Below are 22940 nucleotides of genomic sequence, written 5' to 3'. Positions count from 1 at the left end.
CGTTCTCCTATGCAAAGGGCACTGCTTTCATTATCAAACGGAGCAATGTTTACACTCCGCCAGAAGGAGAACAATCCTCAGTCACCTGCCACGCTCATTATCAGACCACTGGCCAGCTAAACTGATTGTTGAAGTAACTTCTTTGAGGCATTGAGCTTTCACATGGCGCTTGGCACCTCAAGTACTCCTGGACTTCGTATTTAAGGGAGTGGTTGTAGTGGATCCTATTTTGTTTTAATGGGAATCAGGAGTTTGCTTAGCCTTCTGGCTTGCAGGCCTGTGCCCCCGGCACCCAGTGACTTTTAACCTACTAAGCTTGTGTTAGCACATTTATTAAATTAATTCTTCCAAGATGACTGCCATGTTTATAGTTAGGAAGATGCTTTAGTTTCATGTTATCAGTGCCACTCTGTAAAGGCGTCACTATCAGCGTCAAAGATAAGTGAGATACGTAGGTTTTCACAATATATACTTTCGCACTTTTGTGTGCCATTAACATAATGTACCTTTTCAGGGAATTGTTTATATAATTGCCGCCCCAAGCATATTTTCTTATCTATCGTTTCAGAGCATACCAGCGTCAGGGGTCCTACCGGATCTGTATAAATACATCTAATACAGACAAGTTAATCAGAGGGATTCCTACCAGATGCTTTCAACGCTATCTATGCTACACGTCGCCTTGATGGTGACCCAGTCTTTGTGTCCCCACGGAGTATGATCTAGATACCTCATTCCAAGGTAACGAGGGTTGGGGGGCTCTTCTCGTGGATATGGTACTGGCAGATTAGGTTTAACATACCTAGCTCTCTTTAGGTTAGAGATTAGGTTCATCATGCTAGGGTATCAAGAGTCTATACCATACCGCTTTACATTTCATGTTATTCCAAGATGGTGGGGGTCTTTGAATTCATGACTCTTGTTTTTACCATTCTGTTCCTTGCAATGTTCATTATCCTAATCATTGCAGCCCATGCAATTTATCGTAGACTGCATCCATTCATAGGATGAAGGGTTTACAAACTGAAACAGAAATATCAAAGGGGTAGATTTCTGAACCTAAACTAGAGAAAGGCACAAGGAACTGCAATATACTTAAGGAGATTCTTTCAAAATATAAGGATGAATTAAAAAATAGTAAAAGTCATAAATTTAAGTAGCATGCTCAACTGCAGTCTTATTAATAAAACCTATTGAAAACTCTACTGCATCTCTTTCATTGCCTGTGTTTGATTGAGACATGTTGTTCAAGTGAGAAAGGGGTAATCTCCGTTTAACCATGACCTCCCTGAGATGTCGCACTCTTGAGTCCATGTGTAAAGGCTGCCACAAATCACCGTTTGGGTTTTTGGTGAGGTAGTGCTTGTGAGCTAGGAGGGTTGGGATGACAGGGGCGACTTGTTGTAGGATTGGCTTAGTCACCTACAAACATAAGTACTGTCATCCCTGAACCAGCAGTCTTGCCTAGAGCAGGAGTCAAACTACAAAAAGGTTAGGGAGGAGATTGTAAACTATTTCCAGCTTAAAGCAACATCAGTGAGTTCGCTAGGCACACTCTGGGAAGCTTTTAAGGCTTATATTAGGGAGATCTCCAAAGCTAAACAACAAGCGGCATGGAGAAACACCAGGCTATACTTGACAGATTGGAGAGGGAGTCACACACACTTTAAGCACTGTACACCCAACATGGCAGTGTACAAATACTTGCAAATATCAAACACGAGCTCACTGAAGTCAAAAAGATAGATGAGCAGGAAGCAAAGCATCTCCATAACCACAATTAGGATCTACAGGGAATAGGAAAGACCAGGCAGGATATTGCATAAAGAGAAGGACCCAATGGTACGATTTTAACTGATGTGGACCATGTACTATCTGATGTAGCTGCACATTACATTCATTTATATACTTCCAGAATAGCCCCATCCTCCGGCATTTATCACACCTGTTTTGACCTCCTTACTCTGGCCTAGCTGGATAATGTGTGACAACAGTTCCTCAATGCACCCATCATCATAGAGGAAAATATGGCTGTCATCTGTAGCAGGTCTACCTGTAAAGTACCAGGGAGTAATGGGCTATCTGGAGAGTTCTATAAAGCATTTTCTGTCCTGATTGCTCCCAGACTGTTGCAGGTGTATAAAAATGCATTTAATGCTGGTGTCATTCCTCTGTCACTTAGGGAGACACATACTTATTGCACTTTGAAAGCAGGGTAACACAATGGGATTCATGCAGACCTCTCTCACTCATTAACATAATGCCAAAACAGTGTTGAATGTCTTGGTAAATAGATCGTTGTTGTTGTTGTTGCCGTTTGACCTGGTCTTACCGGACCAGGCAGGGTTTATTCCAAGCAGGTCGACGGTCCATATTCTACATACCGTTTCTGATTCAGCAAGAATCCCAAAATCAACAAAGTTGCGGTCTTCTTAGATGCCACCTAGGCTTTCAACTCTCTTGAATATTAGTCCCTCTTTGATGTATTAAGCAGGACAGGCATCCCTGTTGAGTTTCTGATCTGGATCCGCATGTTGGATGAAGCACCCACTATCCGAGTTAGGCTAAATGGACTTCTCTTAGATCCTCCTGTTCCTGGAAGGGGCACTCAAAAGGGATGCCCATTGCCCCCTCCTTATTATAAGCTCTGGTCTCAGAAATGCTGGTATGAGCAACTCGTCAACTTTCCACTAATACAGGCCTACACTTTAGGTCCCAGCAATCTCATAATTTCTCTATATGTGGATGTTATTATCTTATACTTTTGTAATTCTGCCCAAAAATCTCAGCCTCTTCATTAGAGAGTTTACACTCTTCAAAGCACTATCTGAGATCTCAAACAATTTGTATAAGTTAACAATATTTGCATTGACTTCAGAGACAAGGGTCTGCAGGCCTGATTTTCCACTCCCTTGGTGTCAGTCATCTGTTACGTATCTACAGTATTAGTAGTATCTGAAAACTATGATGCCACAATGGCAAAAATCTGAGACCAGATTAAAAGAGGGATCACCGTCCTTATAACCTTGATGCCCTAATGAAAATGATTATTTCATCAAGATTGCTGTACTTGTTCCTTTTCTATCCCCTTTCTCCTTAACAAACAATCCTTCATGAAACAGATCTCACATGATTATCCTTGCATGGGTGGGTGGAGGGAACAAAAACCATTGGCAAGTCTTGACATTACTCTGCGAGCAAGGTGGTTAAGCAGCTCCAGATTTTGAACCCTCCTATAATTACATACAAGCACGTTTTGCTTGGCCCATTTGGCTGTCCAGTGGGATACTGCACACCCAACTGTTTTTTTTTTTTTAGAGCTATTGTTGGTTAAATCTCCACTGTAGTCATTCAGAAATGAACTCAGTGGCTAGTACACTGACTTGAGATGGTCTTAGGAAAATATGAGGATGTCCAAACCTTTATGCTCCAGAGCAATTATTTGTTCACTATCTCCTTAAACAACTTACTGACGAAAAGTCTTCCCTTTGTAGGATAGAAAGCTGGGAGCTAACCACAACTAGAGACCTCTTCCTGGGAAGAACATTTACTGAATAGGCTAGCATCATATTGGGGGGGGGGGGGGGGGGGGGGTATAGGGGGGGGGGGGAGAGCACAACATTCGACTCTGAGATATTCATCCTTCCCCTAGGAAGCCAAGCCTTGGAAGGCTGTGGTTTTCTCTAAAAACTCCCCTTGAACAAACACACTGTCAGCAGGCTTGATATTATTTTGCAGCCAGAGACCCCTAACGCACAGCCCACTGCGAATCAACCTTGGGATGTACCATGTATGATAGAGATTAGGATTACTGTTGTAGTAAAATAGGCACATTATCGCCAAATACAAATTACACTTTATCCATTTCTAATTTTAGTACCAAATATATAACACAACCCTTTAAGTTTTAATCACCAGAATCTAATTGTGACTTTATTATGGGCTGACTTTAGTCACTTTGCATGGTATTGCAAGATGACTGGAAATTTCTGGTGTCAACCATTTGAGCATATTTCTGCCATGACAGAAGAAATCATAACAGCATCACCTATGCTGGGTCTTTTAGTGTGCATTGTTTAGATGACAACATGAGCTGTTCTATGCCGCACGTCTTGTGACTAGCAGACATGAAAACATCTGGATGTCATAACATAAGACACCATTAAATAAGACTATATGTATGTGAAAATGCTTACAATAAATGAACTTTGATTCAAAGGATACTGCATTTCAAATAATTATTTTGGGCGCCTTTTACACATTCTCATAGAAAGAAATGGCAAGAGATAGGGCGGCAACTACTACCTTAGAGAGCACCAATTGGCTGGACATATTGCCCTAACCTTTAAAAATATGGGGATAGGCGCAGAGCAATTCGGGTTTGCCATATTTTCAATATGTCGATGTTTTTAAGCAAACATAAGTAACTTGCCAAGAATATCGTCAGTTACACTCTCACAACATCTAGTGCAGGCGAAAGTGATGCTAGTAAACCAAATCATTCCTCGTGGGTTACATAATAATATAATTCCAACTCTAGAAGACATTAATGAAGTTCATGTGGAAGCAATGGGAGGCATAACAACACTTAATTCAACAATTGATTGAACAGGCAGAATATAGGATGAAGGGTTTACAAACTGAAACAGAAATATCAAAGGGGTAGATTTCTGAACCTAAACTAGAGAAAGGCACACGGAACTGCAATATACTTAATGAGATTCTTACAAAATATAAGGATGAATTAAAAAATAGGAAAAGTCATAAATTTAAGTAGCATGAGCATGATTATCAGATGAGACAAGATAATTCATACGCTATGAAATTCAACTAGATGTTGAGACCTGAGCTTAAAATTACTTCAATTACTAGTTCTATAGGTGAATCTGAAATAAATTGTTCATAAACAGAAGTCAGTAGCTAAAGAGGGAAAAACACCACAACAAGATTGGGTTTGTCTTTTCTTTAGCAGAGTTAAAACAAATGAGATTAACAGACATTGAGTTAACAATAAACCAGACACGAGAACAGAATTTGGGAAAAGGGGGTGGGGTGAAAGAGGTAAAAGAACAGATGTGAGCCAAAACTACCAAAAGGAAGATGAGGTGCGAACAAGATCACAAATGAAACAAGACATCAAGAATAATAGGAGACCGTGATTAATTTGCCCTCTAGATTTCCGTCAGGTGAGATGGCGTCTTTATTATAAATCAGTATCTCATTCTGCCCTAATAAACACTTGGGCAAACTCAAAATGAATATAGATAACCTTCAATTAGTTCAGAAATTAGAACTGAAAAAAAAAATCTTTCTGGTTATTACATGCCTAAACCACCTATATTCCAGATGTGGATGTTCAAAATGTAGTTCCTGTGAAGTCAGAACTGAAAAAGAAATCTATATTTACTCCTGCTCTGAAACTGGATGATGTTATAGATGTGTTTTTGTAGTTGTACCCAAACATACTGAAAAAAAAAATTTCCAACAAGAATAAACATTTGAATAAATTTGAAATAAAAGCTTTTTATGAATTAAAGGCCAATTCTGATGTTATTATCGGGAAAGTGGAAAGAGGTGCGGAACATAATTCTTGTGAATTTTGTTGATTACGAAAAGAAAGCCCAGAAACAAATGTCAATTGGTACTATTATGAAAGAATGACTAAACAGAAGAACTCTCAGAGTAACACTATACGGATGCAAAAAGTGAAGGTGTACTATGAGTATGATTTATTAGATGATGATTAATTTAGATATCTAGGTGTTAAAGATCGAAAAACGGCAATCATTTACTATTTGCAAAAGGTTCACAAAATGGGAAAATTCCTACCTTGTAGGCGTGCTACCTTAGGGGTTGGGTGCAGTACAGATAAGGTTTCATAATATACTGACATACACCTATCACATTTTGTACAAATATTATTTCATTTATCAACAACACAAAACATCTGTTTAAAAAGATATATGATATTCTGTGGTATTCCAAATGCACGCTGGTTACTATGGATTTGCAATGTTTATACACCATTTATCAGCCATGGACATGGCATTAAGGCACCACAAAGTTTCTGTTTCACTACATTTGCTTTCTATTGAAAATACACACAAATCATTTGAGTTAACAAACTTTGTTCTGAATAACAACTTCTTTTCCCAAGAACAAATATCACCATAAGATAGGTGCAAGGATAGGGGTACGATTCGCCCATCCTATGGAAATTTGTTAATGGGTTTCTGTGATGAATATTATGCCTGGAATGCAGAGCTTTATAGTACGAATGAGAAAACTGTCCCAGGGTGACGATACATTGACGACATCCTTTTAATATATACTGTATCTGAAATAAAGGGTTTTCACTGATTTGTGAACAATAATGACCAATATTAAACTAACACTGGAACTCAAAACTACCAGTATGGTATTCCTAGATACTGAGTTTTATTTAGAGAATGAATTACTACATAGTAAGATTAATAGAAAACCTACTGCCTGCAACAGTACACTACAGGCCACCTCATGTCACCTTCATGCCAAATTATCAACAGCCATTACAGAGAACTTCTTAGAATCAAAACGTATTTGTAGCAGTAGTGAAAATTATGATGTAGAACCTTTGGAAACTATAAAGAAACGCAGAGTAAGAGGTCATCCAGAAAAAGTGCTTGTAGATGCTAAAATGAGAGCAGATAAGAGCTGACTGCCAATTGTTGCTAGAGAAACCAACCTAATATATCTGATGTAAAAGAACAACCCCTTCTATTTTACCCATGGATAGTAATAAACGTATTAATATTCTGAATAAGTACTGAAATATTCTAAAGTTCAACCATGATATTCAGCATTTGCTTACATCAAAACCTAAAGCTACATTCAGAAAATCTAATCTTTGGTTTCATTTGAGTTGCCCTTTGGTGTTTCCTTGGTTAGATCAGCAATTGTAGGGAACACATATCAAACTTATTAGTGAGGAATAGGTAGTGTAAATACAATCCTGGTATAGGAAATGATATGTCATATACGGGACTGGGAATGTTGCTTAATCAAATTTGATAGTGTACAGTATACAGCTCAACACAGGTTCTGACAGAGAACAATATACGTTTTTCTGTTATGCATCAGCAAGAATTGCCACAGAATCCGATACTCCTGTGTACTTAAAGACAATGAACCCTGTATTTGGATTGATGTGAATCAGCGCTCACTGACTATGGTAAAAGGAATGAAAAGAAGATATTGCTGTAATTGTCACTGTCATATATTTAGTATAGGTAACCATAGTCGGGTCCTGCTCATTACACTTAATGAGATTCATTGGGAGTGTTGTAAGGTGATGATGTAGGTTCTAATTCAATGTCAGACTTTTGTGGTTAATTACACTAAACTGCACTTAAAGACAAAACATTTTGTGCTGTGTTGTGTGGTCATATGGCGTGATGCTGCATCAAGAAAACAGTTTGATAACATAATTGTCAGTTCTAATTTGGATTACAGGAATCCCGATAATAATTCTTAGGAATAGGGTGAGTAGACACTTTTCTTGCATGATATATGTTATTTGTACATCCTGACAGAGACGGTCATAAAAACAGACGGACATTAAAATATAGATTCTGGGCAAGAACATTTAGTCCTGTTGAAAGCTTGAGATCTGACTGGCCAGTGTGAAAGGGCTGAAAGAAATCGAAGAAGTAGAGGGGGTAGGGCCATCAACTCTCAATGACAACCCAAGTTAAATGTTTTAACCATACCACAAACACCCACTGATTAAAAGGATACCTGGGAGTTTAGATGTATTTGTATCTCTTTAAAGACCCTTTAAGGATTTTATCTGAACTGCTCCCTGAAATACGGTTAAGCTCATCCTGTTTTTTCAGGGACCAGGATAAGACTCAATGTTGAAGCATGCCATTAATCAGCTGAGTAAGAGTCTAAACAAAAACCCTATAGGTTTCCTGTGGATCAAACATTCTAGGCAATACAGATTGTAGGTTGCCTCGTGTTCACGCAGTAGAGTCCGCAAAACCTACCCTAAACTACTTAAAATAGGTCACTTCCCTTTCACAGACGAAAAACCTCTGTTGTCAAAAAGCATTGGAGAACACCAAATTATTTCACAACTCAACGTCCACTATCCCATAATCTGATAAACTAGACAGAATGCCATGTAATGGTTTACCTCCCTGTAGATTTGCCCGCAAACAATTTTCAAGGTGGTACAATGAAATGGACTTCTGACAAAATAACTTGATAAGAGCCCTGACACCTGCCTCCAAGCCATCTTAGCAAACATAATGAACCAAGACAAAAAGGAGCAGCTCTGGCCATGCACATATTGTCAGAGAGGTAAACCCATCAAAAACAGTAAACTCCATTAATCTAACAAATTCTCTTGATAAGAAGTGGAAACAGTAACACTCAATTCAACTCAAGCTTGAGCAATTTTGTGAAGTACTTAATAAACTCTCAACCTAGTATCTCTGAAATAAATTTATCATACAAGGGCTATGTAAGGCACTGGCTGTTTTGAAGTATGTCTTATTGATTGCTTTATTTATAAAGTACTCATTCACTAAGATGGGCATTTTGGCACTAAATAAATATAAACAAATGACATCTTGGCATTAAAGAAAGATGAAAAAATAATAAAACTAATCGAAGAGCAACAGAAGGGATATGTTTTTTTCTGAACACTAAGTAAGACTAAATGCTCTTGATACAAAGTTGAAGGTTCTTCCAATGAAAGGGGTCAAAGAAAATGGAGATCAGAATTGTGCGAATGAATAGCAAGGAACGGAGAATACTATGTGTGAGGTGGAATGCAGACTTGTTACTAGAAGTTTGCAAGTAAAATACTCAGCAAGGGGATATTTTTCTTCAGTGTAGAAGACCCTCCACATTATTTAGAGTATTTTAACAGAATTTTTGCCTAAGGGGAAGGCTGTGGAAGTGACCTCTTGCTTGGGTTGCATCATCAAATTTGCGCAGGCTGCTGACCAAACAGACTATGAAGTTCTGGGTCCTTTGAAGAGTTACCAGTGAGGAATGATACAGAAGATTGCAATAATTAATCCTAGAGATGAAAGAATCGGAGATTACCCGAGTGTGAAAGTGAAGAGGTAGGTATGGGAAGATTATGCTCAAAAGACCGAAAATGTAGAGACATATTGAGGAAACATTAAATTGGGCTTCAAGTGAGAGATGTCCATCTTGTTGAACGATTTGGGCTTTCACTGGCTGTTATTAAAGCTTGAAGAAGTCTGGCAAAACCAACAACTGAACTTCTATCAGACAGGAAGCTAGCTTGTCAAGAGAGTGAGGGGATGGTGGTCTCAGTGCACAACCAGCTGAGTATCAATTGGATAAGGTATTTCAAGGAATCCAAAGGCTTTCATTAGATTAGCCAGAGATACACTTAGATGTTAAACAACAGTGGGGAGTAAGAAGAGCCCTGTAGACAGCCGACCAGAATGATCAATATGATGGAAAAGCCACTGAGTGCGTCACTTGAGAAAGAATTAAAACTAGGCTATGAAAACTAGATCTCTGATGCCAATAGTGGATAAGCAACTGGGTAAGCGGATCATACTCCACCATATCCAATGCCACTGAGGTATCAAGCAGATTAGGAGTGGCACAGTCACCCTGGTTTAGGAGTTTGTCAACTGCGATGGCAAGGGCAGTTTCTGTACCCAGACCTTGGTGGAAGCCGAAGTACAGGGATCCAGACTGGTGGATTCTTCCAGGCGGTGAGTTTCCTGCTTAGCTACAATGTACTCAGTGAGTTTTTAAGAGCAGGAGTGATGGTGATGGGCCTGTAATTTTCAGACACATCTTCATCAAGTTGACTTTTTTGAGACGGGTGGTTCCCATCTCACATTCCAATTGCATACACCATGTGGAATAATTTAGTGTTCAATAACATAAAATTTAGTAGTCAACTTGCAACTCCTTACCAAGGTACGCAACACACCTAAAGAGGTGGCAGTGCTTCTGTTTGTATTCAACAAACCACACTAAGCAATGTTCCATCATGGGCTTCTCTGAACATGTGGTCTGTGTTGGCCTAGTAGTGAGAGGTCTTGAGGTTCCTGTCACCTGGCAATAAAAACAGGTATTTAAAGGGAATGTGGGCAACCTGAACTCTCAATAAAAAAAAGAGGTGTTGGCACTGTGAAATTGAAAGCCAAGATGATAAACCTTCTGAAAAAGGCAGAACATGCTTGAAATTTCACATCTCTGGACAGATGTGTTACAGTGCTTTTAAATTATAGATCAGGGGAGAAATCAGAAAAGGGAGGAGCAACAAGGGAGTGGCGAGGAAAAAAAGTCTTACGGGCATCCAAATTTGGAAAAGGAGAATTATCACTGTGGTTTTTTCAATTGAGGAAAAAGCACAAAGGAATTCCTGAGTGTGGAATCTTGAATGTGCAGGGTACTTCCACCAAAGTGCAAACAACTAAAGTACACACTACCATTGTGTGTGCTGGGACAGCCCTTTGCAGCAGGAACAGCATGGTTATTATGTCCAGGAGTCACAGAAAACACTTGTTGCTGAGGGATATTTTGCAATGGTGGACCCCCTAGTTCTGTAAATTCTGACTGGGAAAGGCAATTATTTTTTTTATTTTTTTAATCAGTAGTAACTTAGTGATTAAAAGCCCTGATAATGTAGTGGAAATAGCTACACAGAAAACCCTACACTGTGGGCCTTCCTGTGTCTTTCAATGGCAAGTCTGCCTCAAGAAAGTGTCTTCATCCATGTTCTGATTGTATATATTAACGTTGACAAGCCAACATTAGCAAAGCCAATAGAGCTCACCTTTGAGACCTTTTGGCTTTGTCTATGTTCTTTAGCCATACCGTACAGCTCCACCATGCGGTGCAGAATAGCTAAATAAAAAAAAAAGGACTACCACGTATCCAGCTTTGTCATTTTGTGGTGTCCAACTATAAAATGATACAGCCACTTTTTCCTTTTCATTTGCCGATCAGTGCAAATAAAAAGAAGAAAAAAATGCATGAAACTGTATTTTTTAAGTGTAGGCAGAGGGCAGCCACATAAAAGGTGCAGTTGGAGGCATCTGGAAAGGCGTGGGTGGTTGGTAGCAACTGGGAGGGCACATGTTGTGGGGAAGGCAACACCGAATGTGTACGTTGTGGGGGACACACATAGGGTGCAGGTTGTGAGGGAAGCAACACAGAGGGAGAGAGTGGGGCAGGAGAAACAGTGAGGGCATAGGGTGGGGTGATGCAGGAACAATGCAGAAAGTGCAGGTGAAGGGAGAAGAAGCAATGGGTGACAGAAGAAGAGCACGGGTGGGAGGCGCAACACAGTGCTAGGGAGATGGAAGAAACATGGAGGGCTAGGGCGGGGAGGTGAACCAACAGATAAGGAGTACACAAGTGAGGAGGAAGCAACATGGAGTGCAGAGGGAAAAGAAGCAACATGCAGGGCGAAGGTAGGGAGTGGAACCAATGGGTGACTGCAAGATGGAGGAGTATATGACTGAGGAAGCAACGGGGTGGACACGAAAGCGAATGCAACATGGAGGGAACAGGGAGAAGCGCACAGGCGACGGTGAGCAATACAAGAGTGCAAGTGGAAAAGAAGTACATGAGGGAGAAAGCTGGAAAACTTACACTCTCATTGAGTGCTTAACGAAAAAGAAAAAGTAGCGCTTAAAAAGCAAGTAATTGAAGCACAGAATCCAGTCAATCAAAAGAGATGGTAAAGAGGTTGTGCTCCTTGGAATGGATAAACAAATTATTGACAAGTTTAAACACAAACAAAAAGCATGCAAATATGAGTGAGAGAAAAGCCACCCAAGGGTTAAAAATAGATCAGCTTCTAGTCCCTGAATTATCTGTATAATCCCGCAATTTATTTCAGAACCAGACAGCTATGCTGTTAAGTAGGCTGGACCTAAAAATGAAACTCTTCATACCGGTCAGCTCCTCAGCTACCACAAAAAATATAATTATTTCCTTCATTGTGATATGTGTTCAAGGTTTGAAAGAGGACGTTACGATTAACTTTATCTGTGTGTTCTCCCATCATGCTTTTGATGAAAATGAATAAGCCCAAGCAGATCTCCAAGTTTTCCATGTAAGTATTTAGAGTCCCCTCAGAGGTGTGTGATTTCTATAGAAAATCTACATTTATATGCTTCCTTAGATTTATGTAGATCCTATTTGGCTGTCTTGCTTGTGATAGTCCCTATCAGTAACATTTGTCTCAACTGTCATGTTACAACCATATGCCATGCATCAATCAGCACGTCACACGCCTGGCTCCTTATATTCCAACCTATAACCAGGTCCCTTCGCAATATGTCCCCTACCCACCATGGCTAGATCAATGTGACCTCATGTAACCCACTGCACCCCTCTTTCCCTCCGAAATGTTATAAGCAAACAGCGAATGGTTTTGGTTGAACCCGGGGAAAAAAAAGAGAAAAAAGAAAACCTGCTTCAGTTATTTTAAATTAAAAACAAACAAAAATAAAGTTTTTTCAGTTTTTGGTTTCTTAGGCGGCATTTCAATTCTTCCGAGCAAGTCAAGGCTTTTCATACATTTTGAATATTGTCCAGGAAAATTTATATTTCAATCAATCACTTTGTCTATGTTGCGAACTCTGAAGAATATATATATAGGACAGTAACACACAGAAAATTGTTATCTTCACAGCTCTCTTAATGTTGTCAGTAACTGCAATGTTAGTTTTAAATAAAGCATTCCTCATTTGCGTTAAAGAATAAGGACCACTAATTAAAAGAAACTATGTCAGGCAACGGTAGTATTTTTCATAGTATAATGTGAATCTAGATGTGCAAACTTACCTTGTAGAAAACCGAATTAGTGCATTTTGAACAGTTTGCCTGATTTCAAGGAGAAAGGTTTCATCTTCACTTAATGTGTAATACCAATACTGAACATAATCTCTCAGGGAAAACTGGATTACCTAAAAATAGAAAATAGTAATAAGCCTTGTAGAATGGTGTACAATGAGGCATAGCCAATCGGAAATTAACATCTTTATACTGTTTAAATGCATTTCGAGACTGCAGCACTGCATATGTTTTGTTCAGTTCTAAAATAACGTAGGTAAGCTTACATATAGATGCCAAGCTATGTCCAATATCCAAAATCATTTCAGTCCACAGTAACACATTATGCTCACTTGAAATACAGTATAATGGTCTGTTGTCTGCACAGGTCAAGGCAGTGTTTTATGTGGGGAGAAGCCGAGAAATAGGACATTCCTGTAGTAGAAGTTAGTGATAAATGTACGTGATAGCAGCAAAGCCTGTCAACCCCTCCAGCACCCCCTCCAATCCTAACCAGTACCGGGGCAAAAGCTCTGTTTTTCAACCAACGGTTAAAGAGGAATGCAGGGAGGTGAATGTGGATACACAGCTTCTTCACAGGTAATTGACAATTCTTCATTTCTTTTATTCTACAATCAGAACAGGCCCTCGGCATTTAAAGTAACACCAAGTAAAGGAACCGAAAGTGATGAAGGGTGCTTTGAAAATTGTACTGAACGGATCTTGGTAATCTGGTGGTCTGCTGCCGGTGGACCTCATGACACAGAAATTAGACTTGCAAAGCAGAGTACTTAACACAAAACAGGAGCCAAAATGCATATCTTTGTTTTTATCTTGCGTACATGTTCAGCAAAAAAAGGCTTACAAGTTATCAGGTAAATTCTCCATATCACATACGATTTCCCAACAAAGCAGTGCCACCCACTGCCCTTTCCACTACATTTTAAGGTCGCGATCCTTAACATACTGTGCTGTCACCTTATCTTCCTCCTACTATCATGGACAAGGAAGCCCTGGGTGAATTCCTGTCCCTGCTCTAGTGTTATTGCACGTTCGCCACGCACTGCAGGCCCAACCCACACTGATGGTGTAGGAAGGCTGGCTTAGTGGCTTCTGATGGACAGGTGCCACTAAGTGTACTAGAGGAAGAAACCATCCATGCATTGGGGGATCTCCCAGGTGGGGGAGTCCCACAGAATGGTAGAGGGCAGAGTGGCTTTTCATTGTGCTCCACAGACCTCTGCAATACGTTTCACCACTGTACTTCACAAGAGTGTTTAGGAGATTATAACCCTGTCACTCCCATATATACCACTCTCCAGATCGCAACCAATTTATTCAGAACCAACAGAGGCCTTCGCACACCATCACACACAGCCCTAGTTGCAGGGGCAAACTCATGGCCAGTCACAGAGAGGTCAAAGAGGCCAAGGACTGACCACAATTCATGTAACTTTCTAAAGCCACAAAGAGTCCTTTACATTGGATGTGGTTACGGACAGCAGATGGCTCCATCCAGATGAACAGGGTACAGGGACAGGCCCCATCACGGAGTTCAACTGGCAGAGCCTCATTAGCAGAACCCAGGTTGCTATTGAGTGCACCAAATAACCTCCCAGACAACAATGGTCCGAGCTACAGATCTGGATTACATGAATTTTCAACCTTTACAGCTGAGAATAGCAAATGTCTCTCAAAGTTCACGTGTGATTGTTATATTATGGACAACATTTGACCCCATGACTATTTTATAGTTCATATTGTACAAAGTAATTGAAGAGGGTACCCATAAGGCAGGGCATAAATGCACAAATAAATGGGTGATGGGACTACCCATCTATGACAGAATTATGATGCACATTGCCACATTGTTACATCCAGATTCTTCTTTCCTCACACCCCCGGATTAGGTTTGACATATTGCCTTCCTTCTATTGTCGAGACTTCCTACACAGTCACCCAACAGCTCCATCATTTTTAATGAGTGCTTTGTCTCAACGTAACTCAACTGCACATTTGTGCTCTACTGTCCCAGGACCAAGGACAGGAGCTGTCAACAGACTTAGCTTAATGAACATGTAGGATGTATGAAGCAAGTTTCAAGATTATCAAAAGAATTCCAAATTCTATGCCACTAGTAACGCTACTAAGCAACTACAACAAGGATAAGTTATTGTCAGCTTTATTTCCAGGAATAGTAGTTATTTACTGCATAGTACCTTCTATTAACCTATTTCACTAACATCAGCTATTAAAATCATACCCATCTGAACTGCAAAACCAGATTTATTAAGCTAAAGTTATTGTAGGACTACCCTTTTCGCCATCTTAACCTCCCCTCACCACCAGTTGGAGATACACCCACTCAATCAGTTGCTTCGTCAGAATGTCCAATAATCCAATCACTTTAAAACTACACCACCATGCTTCTTGTGGTTGTGATATCTGTGAATTAGCTCCTAAATATTTATGAAGGTTGTTTTTGCTTCGGTCTCAGCTACCCACACTCATCGTCCACTGGAGCAGTGCTAATGAGTGTCTAGGAGCTCTATCTGCAGAACCTCAAAGCTGAATGAATTATTGGGACCCCATCCACCTCGTAAAATATTGTGCAATAAGCCAGAATTCTCTGTGATAAACTACAACATGCCTTTCCTACAACAGTAATTACATCCTAATGAAAGGTTATGGCCCTGTTAACTCATGCAATCGGATTCAAAAAACAAATTAATAAATCAGCAAATGTGCTGAGACAAGGAATAAACTAAGAGTGGGATCAGCATCTAAATCACAAAAGCAGACTTTACTTTAACCTATTATAACATTCAGATACATGTGCCAAATCTTGCACACCATTTCAATGCTAAGGAAACGCAGAAGGATATTTTGAATTTTAACACCCTAGAAGGCCTGAAGCACACTGAAATTGGTGGAATTATCTGGTTAGTAACTCTAAACACAGGTAAACGGCAAATCCACGTGGCACAGCAGATCAGACCAGTGGGTACATTTTCTTATGTAGAACTTGTGCTTTCAGCGGCCAGGCAATAGTTGTGTTAAATTTCCTTCTAAAATGGTGTTATACTAGAAATAAATTATTTATGGGTCCAGGAGAAAGTTCCGGTACGCTGGTATAATCTTGTGTAATTTGTAATGTTTCGCATTACATCTGTCAAGCTAAATGCCAGAAATGTTGCCATTACAATACACTGTGTAATTATTTTTCAATTTCAGGAAAATCCTATTGCAGTGGCACAAGAAAAACATGAACGAACAGAGCGTGAGGGTGAACTAAAAAATAGCACTAAATGCCAGGTTTGCATAATTGTTCTGAAATTTCACATTACACAAAGGTATATTAAACAAATTTCGCTCACTCATAATAAATTCAATGTACTGATTACTTTGTCTTTTCCCTTCGGGTCATCCATCACATGATCTATCTCAGGTTTTATACAATTACAATGACGAAGTGCTGGATGTGGTGTTTCACTTCTTGCAGTAACCCAATGCAGAACCAACTCACTTCTCATTCAGAAATCCCGTCACTTCATAAATTCTGACTGAAATTGCCAGGGGTAAAACTTCAAAGCAGAAAATCAGGCACAGAAAAATCAGAGACACCACTGGAATCACTTTCACAAACACAACCCATCCAGAATATTTGACACCATTATAAAAATTAGCCTTTCGCAAACAGGCCTTTAATTCTAAACTAGAAAATGCATTGAAGTTAAAAAAATAATATTTTCATATATCAGTATTCATCCCTCAAACTATACCAACGTGCCTTACAATAGGCCTGTGTCATCGTGGTTACCCAGCTAGGTTGATATCAACATACCTCTCGTCATAAGGCAGGGACGGTTTCTCCTTAGGAGCGTAGGGGCGTTGAACTCCTCTACTAAGTGCTCCACAAGCATATCATTTTAAAATTCCCCAAATCCGGACTGTTTAAAGGACTCGGCTCGGCATGGCCGATGCGTTGGTTAGTCAGCGGTGGAGCCAGGGTGGGCCAATCCTGATGATTGGTAATGGCTTTAAGATGAGGTCCAGTGTGCATATCGGGTTGGACAGGACTCTGACTGTATCCAACCCGACATGCATACCTTGGACCTCTCAAATCCACTCTCTTTACAGGAGTCTGGGAAACACAGCACAGGCCCCCAGTCTCCACTGGAGCACTGGGCTCAGCTGCTCACACCAATCCCGACATTGCTCTCATGCGTTTTCTACTTGAAGCTGTATGAGAGTGAGAGAGCGTAGCTTATATAATCTATAATTAACATGACATGTTTATGAACTAATGTATAATAATGCCGCATAGAAAATGTATTATGTTTTTTGCTAAAACGTGAGCTTGAAATGTGCCCACGGGGAGTGGCCTTCAATGTATACGGGGACTAATGAAAATTACTAATAATGTTAAAATAATATATTAAAAGATGGTTTTATTCTAATTATTGATAAATATGTTATTAAAGTTTGCTAATGAATCTTGTAGGCCTTAGTTAGCATGAGTCAAGGCCTAGCTGCCTGGCTCTCATATTAAATGTGTTCTTCTAAACGCACAGTGTGCTGACTCGCTAAAGGACATGAACTCTTGTTTTTTTTCCCTCAAACTAGAAGCTGAATGTAACTATAGTAGATCCGTTCTCATGAAAATTCATATTGCTCGTAGAAATGTACTAGCTAAATGCAACAGAGTAGACTAATATTAAATACAAGGTTGACCAAACCGGTACAGACAATGGAGCTACTGACAGAAGAAGCGCAAAGAATTACAAAAGGATGAAATCATACCGGACATTCTACCTCTGAAGACGTCAATCATATTGACCAATAAAAGGCCTGAGACCTAATGCGGGGTGAAAGGTTTAATGACTTAATGTGTTTTTTAATTGGTTAAAGATAGTGGGGTGCAACTCTTGTCCAACCAAATTTTAGGGGAAAGTACAACGAAAAGGGGATAAAAACCCGTCACCAGGAAGTGATTTAGAATTAGGGAGTAGGAGACTAGGAGAGGGGGAAATGCTGATGTTATACTTTATGATCCAGAAACTTTGTCACTTTTATTAGTGACTGGGTGACTTATCTAGAACCATACTGCCCATTCACACTTTATCTCCTTATGAGGGAAGTGCCCCTTCCTTACCTGAGAGCTGAGTTCCTGAATGATGGCGAATCAACTGATGTCCTGAAGACGAAGACTGAACCTGAGTGCTGACCAAATTTGGAAGGTAACTATATGACAATGAAATTGTGACTGTCTGTTGCTTTTCCTTTCTAGGTACCAACTGCTTCTCTTTTGACAGAGATCATAGTTAGATGTTTTTCTAATTGATGTTCTAAATTGTTTTGCATGAAGCCCAACATGCCAATGCTAATTAGTGGTTAGTTGAGAGGGGTGACTAAACGGACGTAAATAGACAAACAACTAAATTAATGCTTTGTTGACGATACTCTGCTAAGGATAGCCTATGTTCATACTCTGCTATGTTCTGATGTTTGTGATCCTTGCTTTGACGAAATCTTATCAGAGTTGTCATATTGTGACTATCTTACTGTGCTTATTGGTTTTGAGATTAATAAACATGCTAGTAGTATTGTAAACTAATAGGGACTAAACATCACTAAGATTATACTAAACTGGTGTGGTTATTCATGACTGAAAGGTCATGGTGTTGTCTTGAGTTAATTAAATGTCATTGACTAAAGTGAAATGCATTGTTGTGATAAATATTGATGACATTGACGTATTGATTGACATGTTGATTAGCTATCTCGTCATAAGGTGTCTCTCAACTGGGTCAAAAGATTCATTGGCCTAAAACGAGTCCTGATGTGTAATAAATAATCATAAAGGGACGCGTTAACAGTTCTGGTAGCAGAGCGACAGTTTGGCCCTTTGGGGCCCTAGGATGGAGAATTTTGTTTAAATAGTTTTTCTGAGATAATGCAAATTGGAGGTATGATGTGTTTCTAAATTCCCAATGACTTTCCCGGGATCTCGGAGCCTGCCTAAGTGAGTTGGGAATGTTCTCTGCGTTTTAGCATGTGTGGTGTAGAATTTGCGCTTGCTCAGCTTATGCATTTTGCAGTTGACTTGTGAAGTTTGTGTATGTTTAGGCCAGGTAATGTTGTTTTAGGAGGAGTGGGCGTACTCCGCAGTGTGAGAGTAGGGAAGTCAGCGTACTTCATGTGAATCTGGCGCTTTGTGCTAAAAAAGTATCCACGTGGTTGGTTGGTAATGTACGGACCCGTCGCAGTCTCCGGAGTATATTGACAAGTGTAGGAGACACTTGGGGTTATGTTGTAATTTGTGCGGTTTAATAGGTCATTCGGGCGTGGTTGACAAGTCGAGTTTGAGTCAAGATGTATGAGTGAAACCTTCGATGGAGATTTGGCAAGTTCTATAGTGCACTAGAACGAACCATTGACAAGTCGAGAGTAGGATTTGCGGGTCGAATTCTGATTGCGGGTGCGGGAGCTGAGAAGGAGAGAGTAGTGGCCGAGGCTTCAAGTGAAATCTCTGTAAAGCTCTGAAGTGAATGTGTTACCCTTCCTGTAATAAACCGGCAAATTTGGGTTATTGCTGTTAAAGGTGCTCGCAATATATTGCATTAGTTTGGTGTGAATCCAGAGTGAGGAGGACAAGCCGCAAGACTTTGTCAGCTGCAGTGTGTGTGAGTGTGACATCAGTGGTGCCGCGCTGGGATAGGTCAGTTGCCGAGAGGGGTCGCGCACGGATTGGCAGCCGTCCGTGAGAGGCAATAGGTTGAGAAAGGTGAGTGAAGAGTGTCCTGGGAATTAAAGTAACTTCTTGATTAGTTAAAACAAAAGTAAAAGATGCCAAAATGAATTTTCTTAAAGCTTTTAGAAGCAGTCTGAAAGGAGACGCATACATTATGGCGAGTGAGGGTACTCCAGCTTATATAGTAATGGAGGAGAAGGGAGTCGCGCCTTGCTTATGGATGAAACAGTGGCGCAAATTAACAGAGAAGGAGGGATGTTTAGCATTTCCAGAGCACGGAATGTTCAATACGAGAATTTTAGAAAATTTGAGGTGGATGTTAAGTGTACAGAAGCCGCCTCCGAGGCCAGCTCAGTATGAGGCATTAGAAGTCTGGGACTTAATGGCCATACGACAAAGACAGCAGAAATTTGAAAGGAGAATGAAAAGGGCAGAGAAGACTTTAGCTGAGGCTAGATGGGACAATGAGAGCAAAATGTGGAGAAGGAGAATAGTTGACGGACTCAAATTGTTTCCAGCAATAACACAAAAAGACGAGACACAGGGAAAGAAAGCCACTTGTAAGACAGATAAGGGCTCTAGCAAGCCAAAAGAGACTAAGAGGTCTTGGATAGAGGAGGACGACTCGGACGATGAAGAGTTTCTTAACCAGTTGTTGCATGATCGCCCGCCACCTTATGCAATAGATGGAAATGCCCCGAGCACTAGTGCGGGTCCTGGGAACCAGACGCAGGGTAAGGAAGTTGCAATTACAGTGCAGACTAGTGATACGGGTTTGATACAGAATGGTGTCAGTGTACCCACTGCACCAGACATGAAGATACAGTTGCAACCTCCACCGCAGATACAGAAGATTTATCCAGACGTCCCAGTACTAGAGACTACTACGAGTCTGATGGTGCCGCCTGATCCGATATACACAAAATCAAGGTTAGTGCAGATTGAGCCAACTCCGCAATTGCTGCCCCAGCCGCAGCAACAGCTGATTCGAGGTTATAGTCCAACGGCAGGACCTCCGTTAATACCTGCACCAGCCACAGTGAGTCAAGCTTTGGGAGTTACTGCTCCACAGGGTTTAGGACCAGGTCAGACACCAGCTGCCATATCACTGCCAATTATGGTTGGACCCCCGGTACCATTGTATGCGCAGGGTAAGCCTGGTATGTGTGACCAGGGAGTGATGACCCAAGAGGCAATAAGAGGAGGGTCCATAAGAACTCCTCAATTAATGGCACCAAGAGAGCATTCGGCTGAAGGACCGAGGTCTTTGCTAGACCTTAGTCTGATTGAAACACCTTTGGAGGCAATGAGGCAAGCAGGGCTTGGTGTGCTAACCCCACAGACAATAAGTACAAATACCTCACAGTCGCCAACAATGCATGCAGGAAATGTTTCACTGCAAGGTTTTTCTGTGCAACAGTTGAATGAGTGGTTAGAAAAGACTTATGCTTCACAACACTACTGCGGTGACTGCAGAAAAGCCAGAAAGGGATGAATATCTGAACTTTGTGAGATTGAGTGTGGAAGCTGCTGAACTAGTGGAAGGGACAATGGGGGTAAACAGATTAGAGTCATACAAAGAGGCGGAATTAAGGTATCTGTGCCCTAAAATCATTAAGGAAGTGGGCAAGGTACATCAGAGGTTGGCGAACCTGGCAGATAAATACAACATTGATGTTGAGAATACTAAACATTTGAAAAGAAGCTACAGATTAGACTTCAATTCCAAAGATTTTGATCACATGAGATCCACCGGAATGAAAGCGCATCTTAAAGAAATACTACAAAGTGCGCAAATCTGGGGAGCCTTAGAAAAGTGGGAAGGCAGATGGGCAAAGAAAAGAGATAAGGAGAAAAGTGACAGTCCGGAATCAAATCAGACTAAAGCGTCACCGGAGACTGGTACAGTAAAGAAATTACCAATGAGAGAAACAGCTGGAAGGGTGCTAGTCCATGTACCATGGTCTAGTCGAGACATTCTGTCATTTACAAATGATTACCCCAGGTTGAAGGAGAAACCGATACAGTGGTATCAGCAGACAGACAGGTTTGTGAAGCTTGCATAGTGTCTCTGGAAGGACTTGAATACCCTGTTTGAGATTATCGTTCCACCTGATTTATGGCTTGAGTGCAAAAGAGGTGTGGACTGGCCGATGCAGGAACCAGCAAGGGATAAGGTGACTGGAGCACCATCTGAGGAGGCGATGAAGTACTATCATAAAGTGATTGAGTTTTTGTAGCAGAAAGTGTCGCCGAAAGTGACTGACTGGCAGAAAATCGACCGGACCTCGCAGGAGGTGAAGGAGTCAATCCATGCTTATTATGAGAAATTGTTGAAAGCGTTCAAGCATTACAGTGGCACTGAGACTATTGAGCCGAAAGACATGAATCATCTTGTGTTCAGATTTGTTGAAGAGCTAAGACCAGAGGTTAGGCAGATGATTAAGAATCATTTGATCTGTTGGCAAGCGAAGCCGATTGATGAGGTGTTACAGTATGCGAAATACTGCAGTGACAAGATTGAGTTGAAACAGAGAAAGTTGAAGGAGAAAGTGATGGTGATGCAGATTAAGGCAGCGCAGGCAGGAATGCAGGGAAATGGAATCCAGCAGATGGTACAATAGCAACCGCAAGGGAATGACATGTTTCAGGCACAGCCGAGAGGCCGAGGTCGGGGTTTTGTGAATCGCGGTCCAGACTTGAATACAGTTGTGGTTCAAAACGATGCGCAGGGGATGAAAAAGATGTCACCATGTCACGCGTGCGGGGGCGTGGGGCATTGGAAGCGGGAATGCCCAAATGTGGTGCATGATGGTGTCGTTCAACAAAGCACTGATGTCGGTACATTTCAAAATATGAGGGGTCAAAAATCAAGAGGTCAAAATCAGAACTTCCAGAATAATATGGTTCAGGTGCAGGGGTTACATGCAACAATTACAAATGCCGCGTGTTCAACCAGCACAAATGCAGCAGGTACAACAGCAGATTCCCATGGTACCTAGACAGCAAATTCAATTACCATTAGCTCCAATGGGACAGCAACAGGTGATGCTTCCTCAACAGTTCACAGGCCAAATGATGAGTCAAAATAACACAGTACAGCAATTCCCATTGCGGAGTGAGGATGGAATAAATGATGAATGGTCGGATGATATTTCAGACAGTGAGGAGTGCAGGCTTGCAGCGTCCCTAGAAGTAGATCAGAGGGGACCCTATGTGGAGGGAAACGTGATGGGTCACAAGGTTTCATTCTTGGTTGACACAGGAGCCACACGCTATGGTCAGAAGTTCCGAAACTGCCGCTTTCAGGGCGTACCATTAGGGTGGTAGGAGTAGCAAATCAGTATTTGACAAATCC

The 22940-nt window shown here is 40.8% G+C and overlaps 1 protein-coding gene across 6 annotated transcripts in view; it reads right to left on the bottom strand.

Annotated features, from left to right (window-relative positions):
* The window catches only part of SNX13 (sorting nexin 13), a 587891-nt gene that overhangs the window by 447214 nt on the left and 117737 nt on the right, over positions 1 to 22940 (bottom strand). For all 6 annotated transcript variants that reach the window (XM_069211703.1, XM_069211707.1, XM_069211702.1 and 3 more), the window contains exon 7: positions 12841 to 12962. In XM_069211703.1, the coding sequence (XP_069067804.1) occupies positions 12841 to 12962 (122 nt within the window). The remainder of the gene's footprint in view (positions 1 to 12840; positions 12963 to 22940) is intronic.

The sequence above is a fragment of the Pleurodeles waltl genome, chromosome 10, assembly GCF_031143425.1.
Source record: "Pleurodeles waltl isolate 20211129_DDA chromosome 10, aPleWal1.hap1.20221129, whole genome shotgun sequence".
Lineage (NCBI taxonomy): Eukaryota > Metazoa > Chordata > Amphibia > Caudata > Salamandridae > Pleurodeles > Pleurodeles waltl.
Note: the sequence above shows the minus strand (reverse complement) of the source record. Positions and strands in the feature narration are given on the sequence as shown.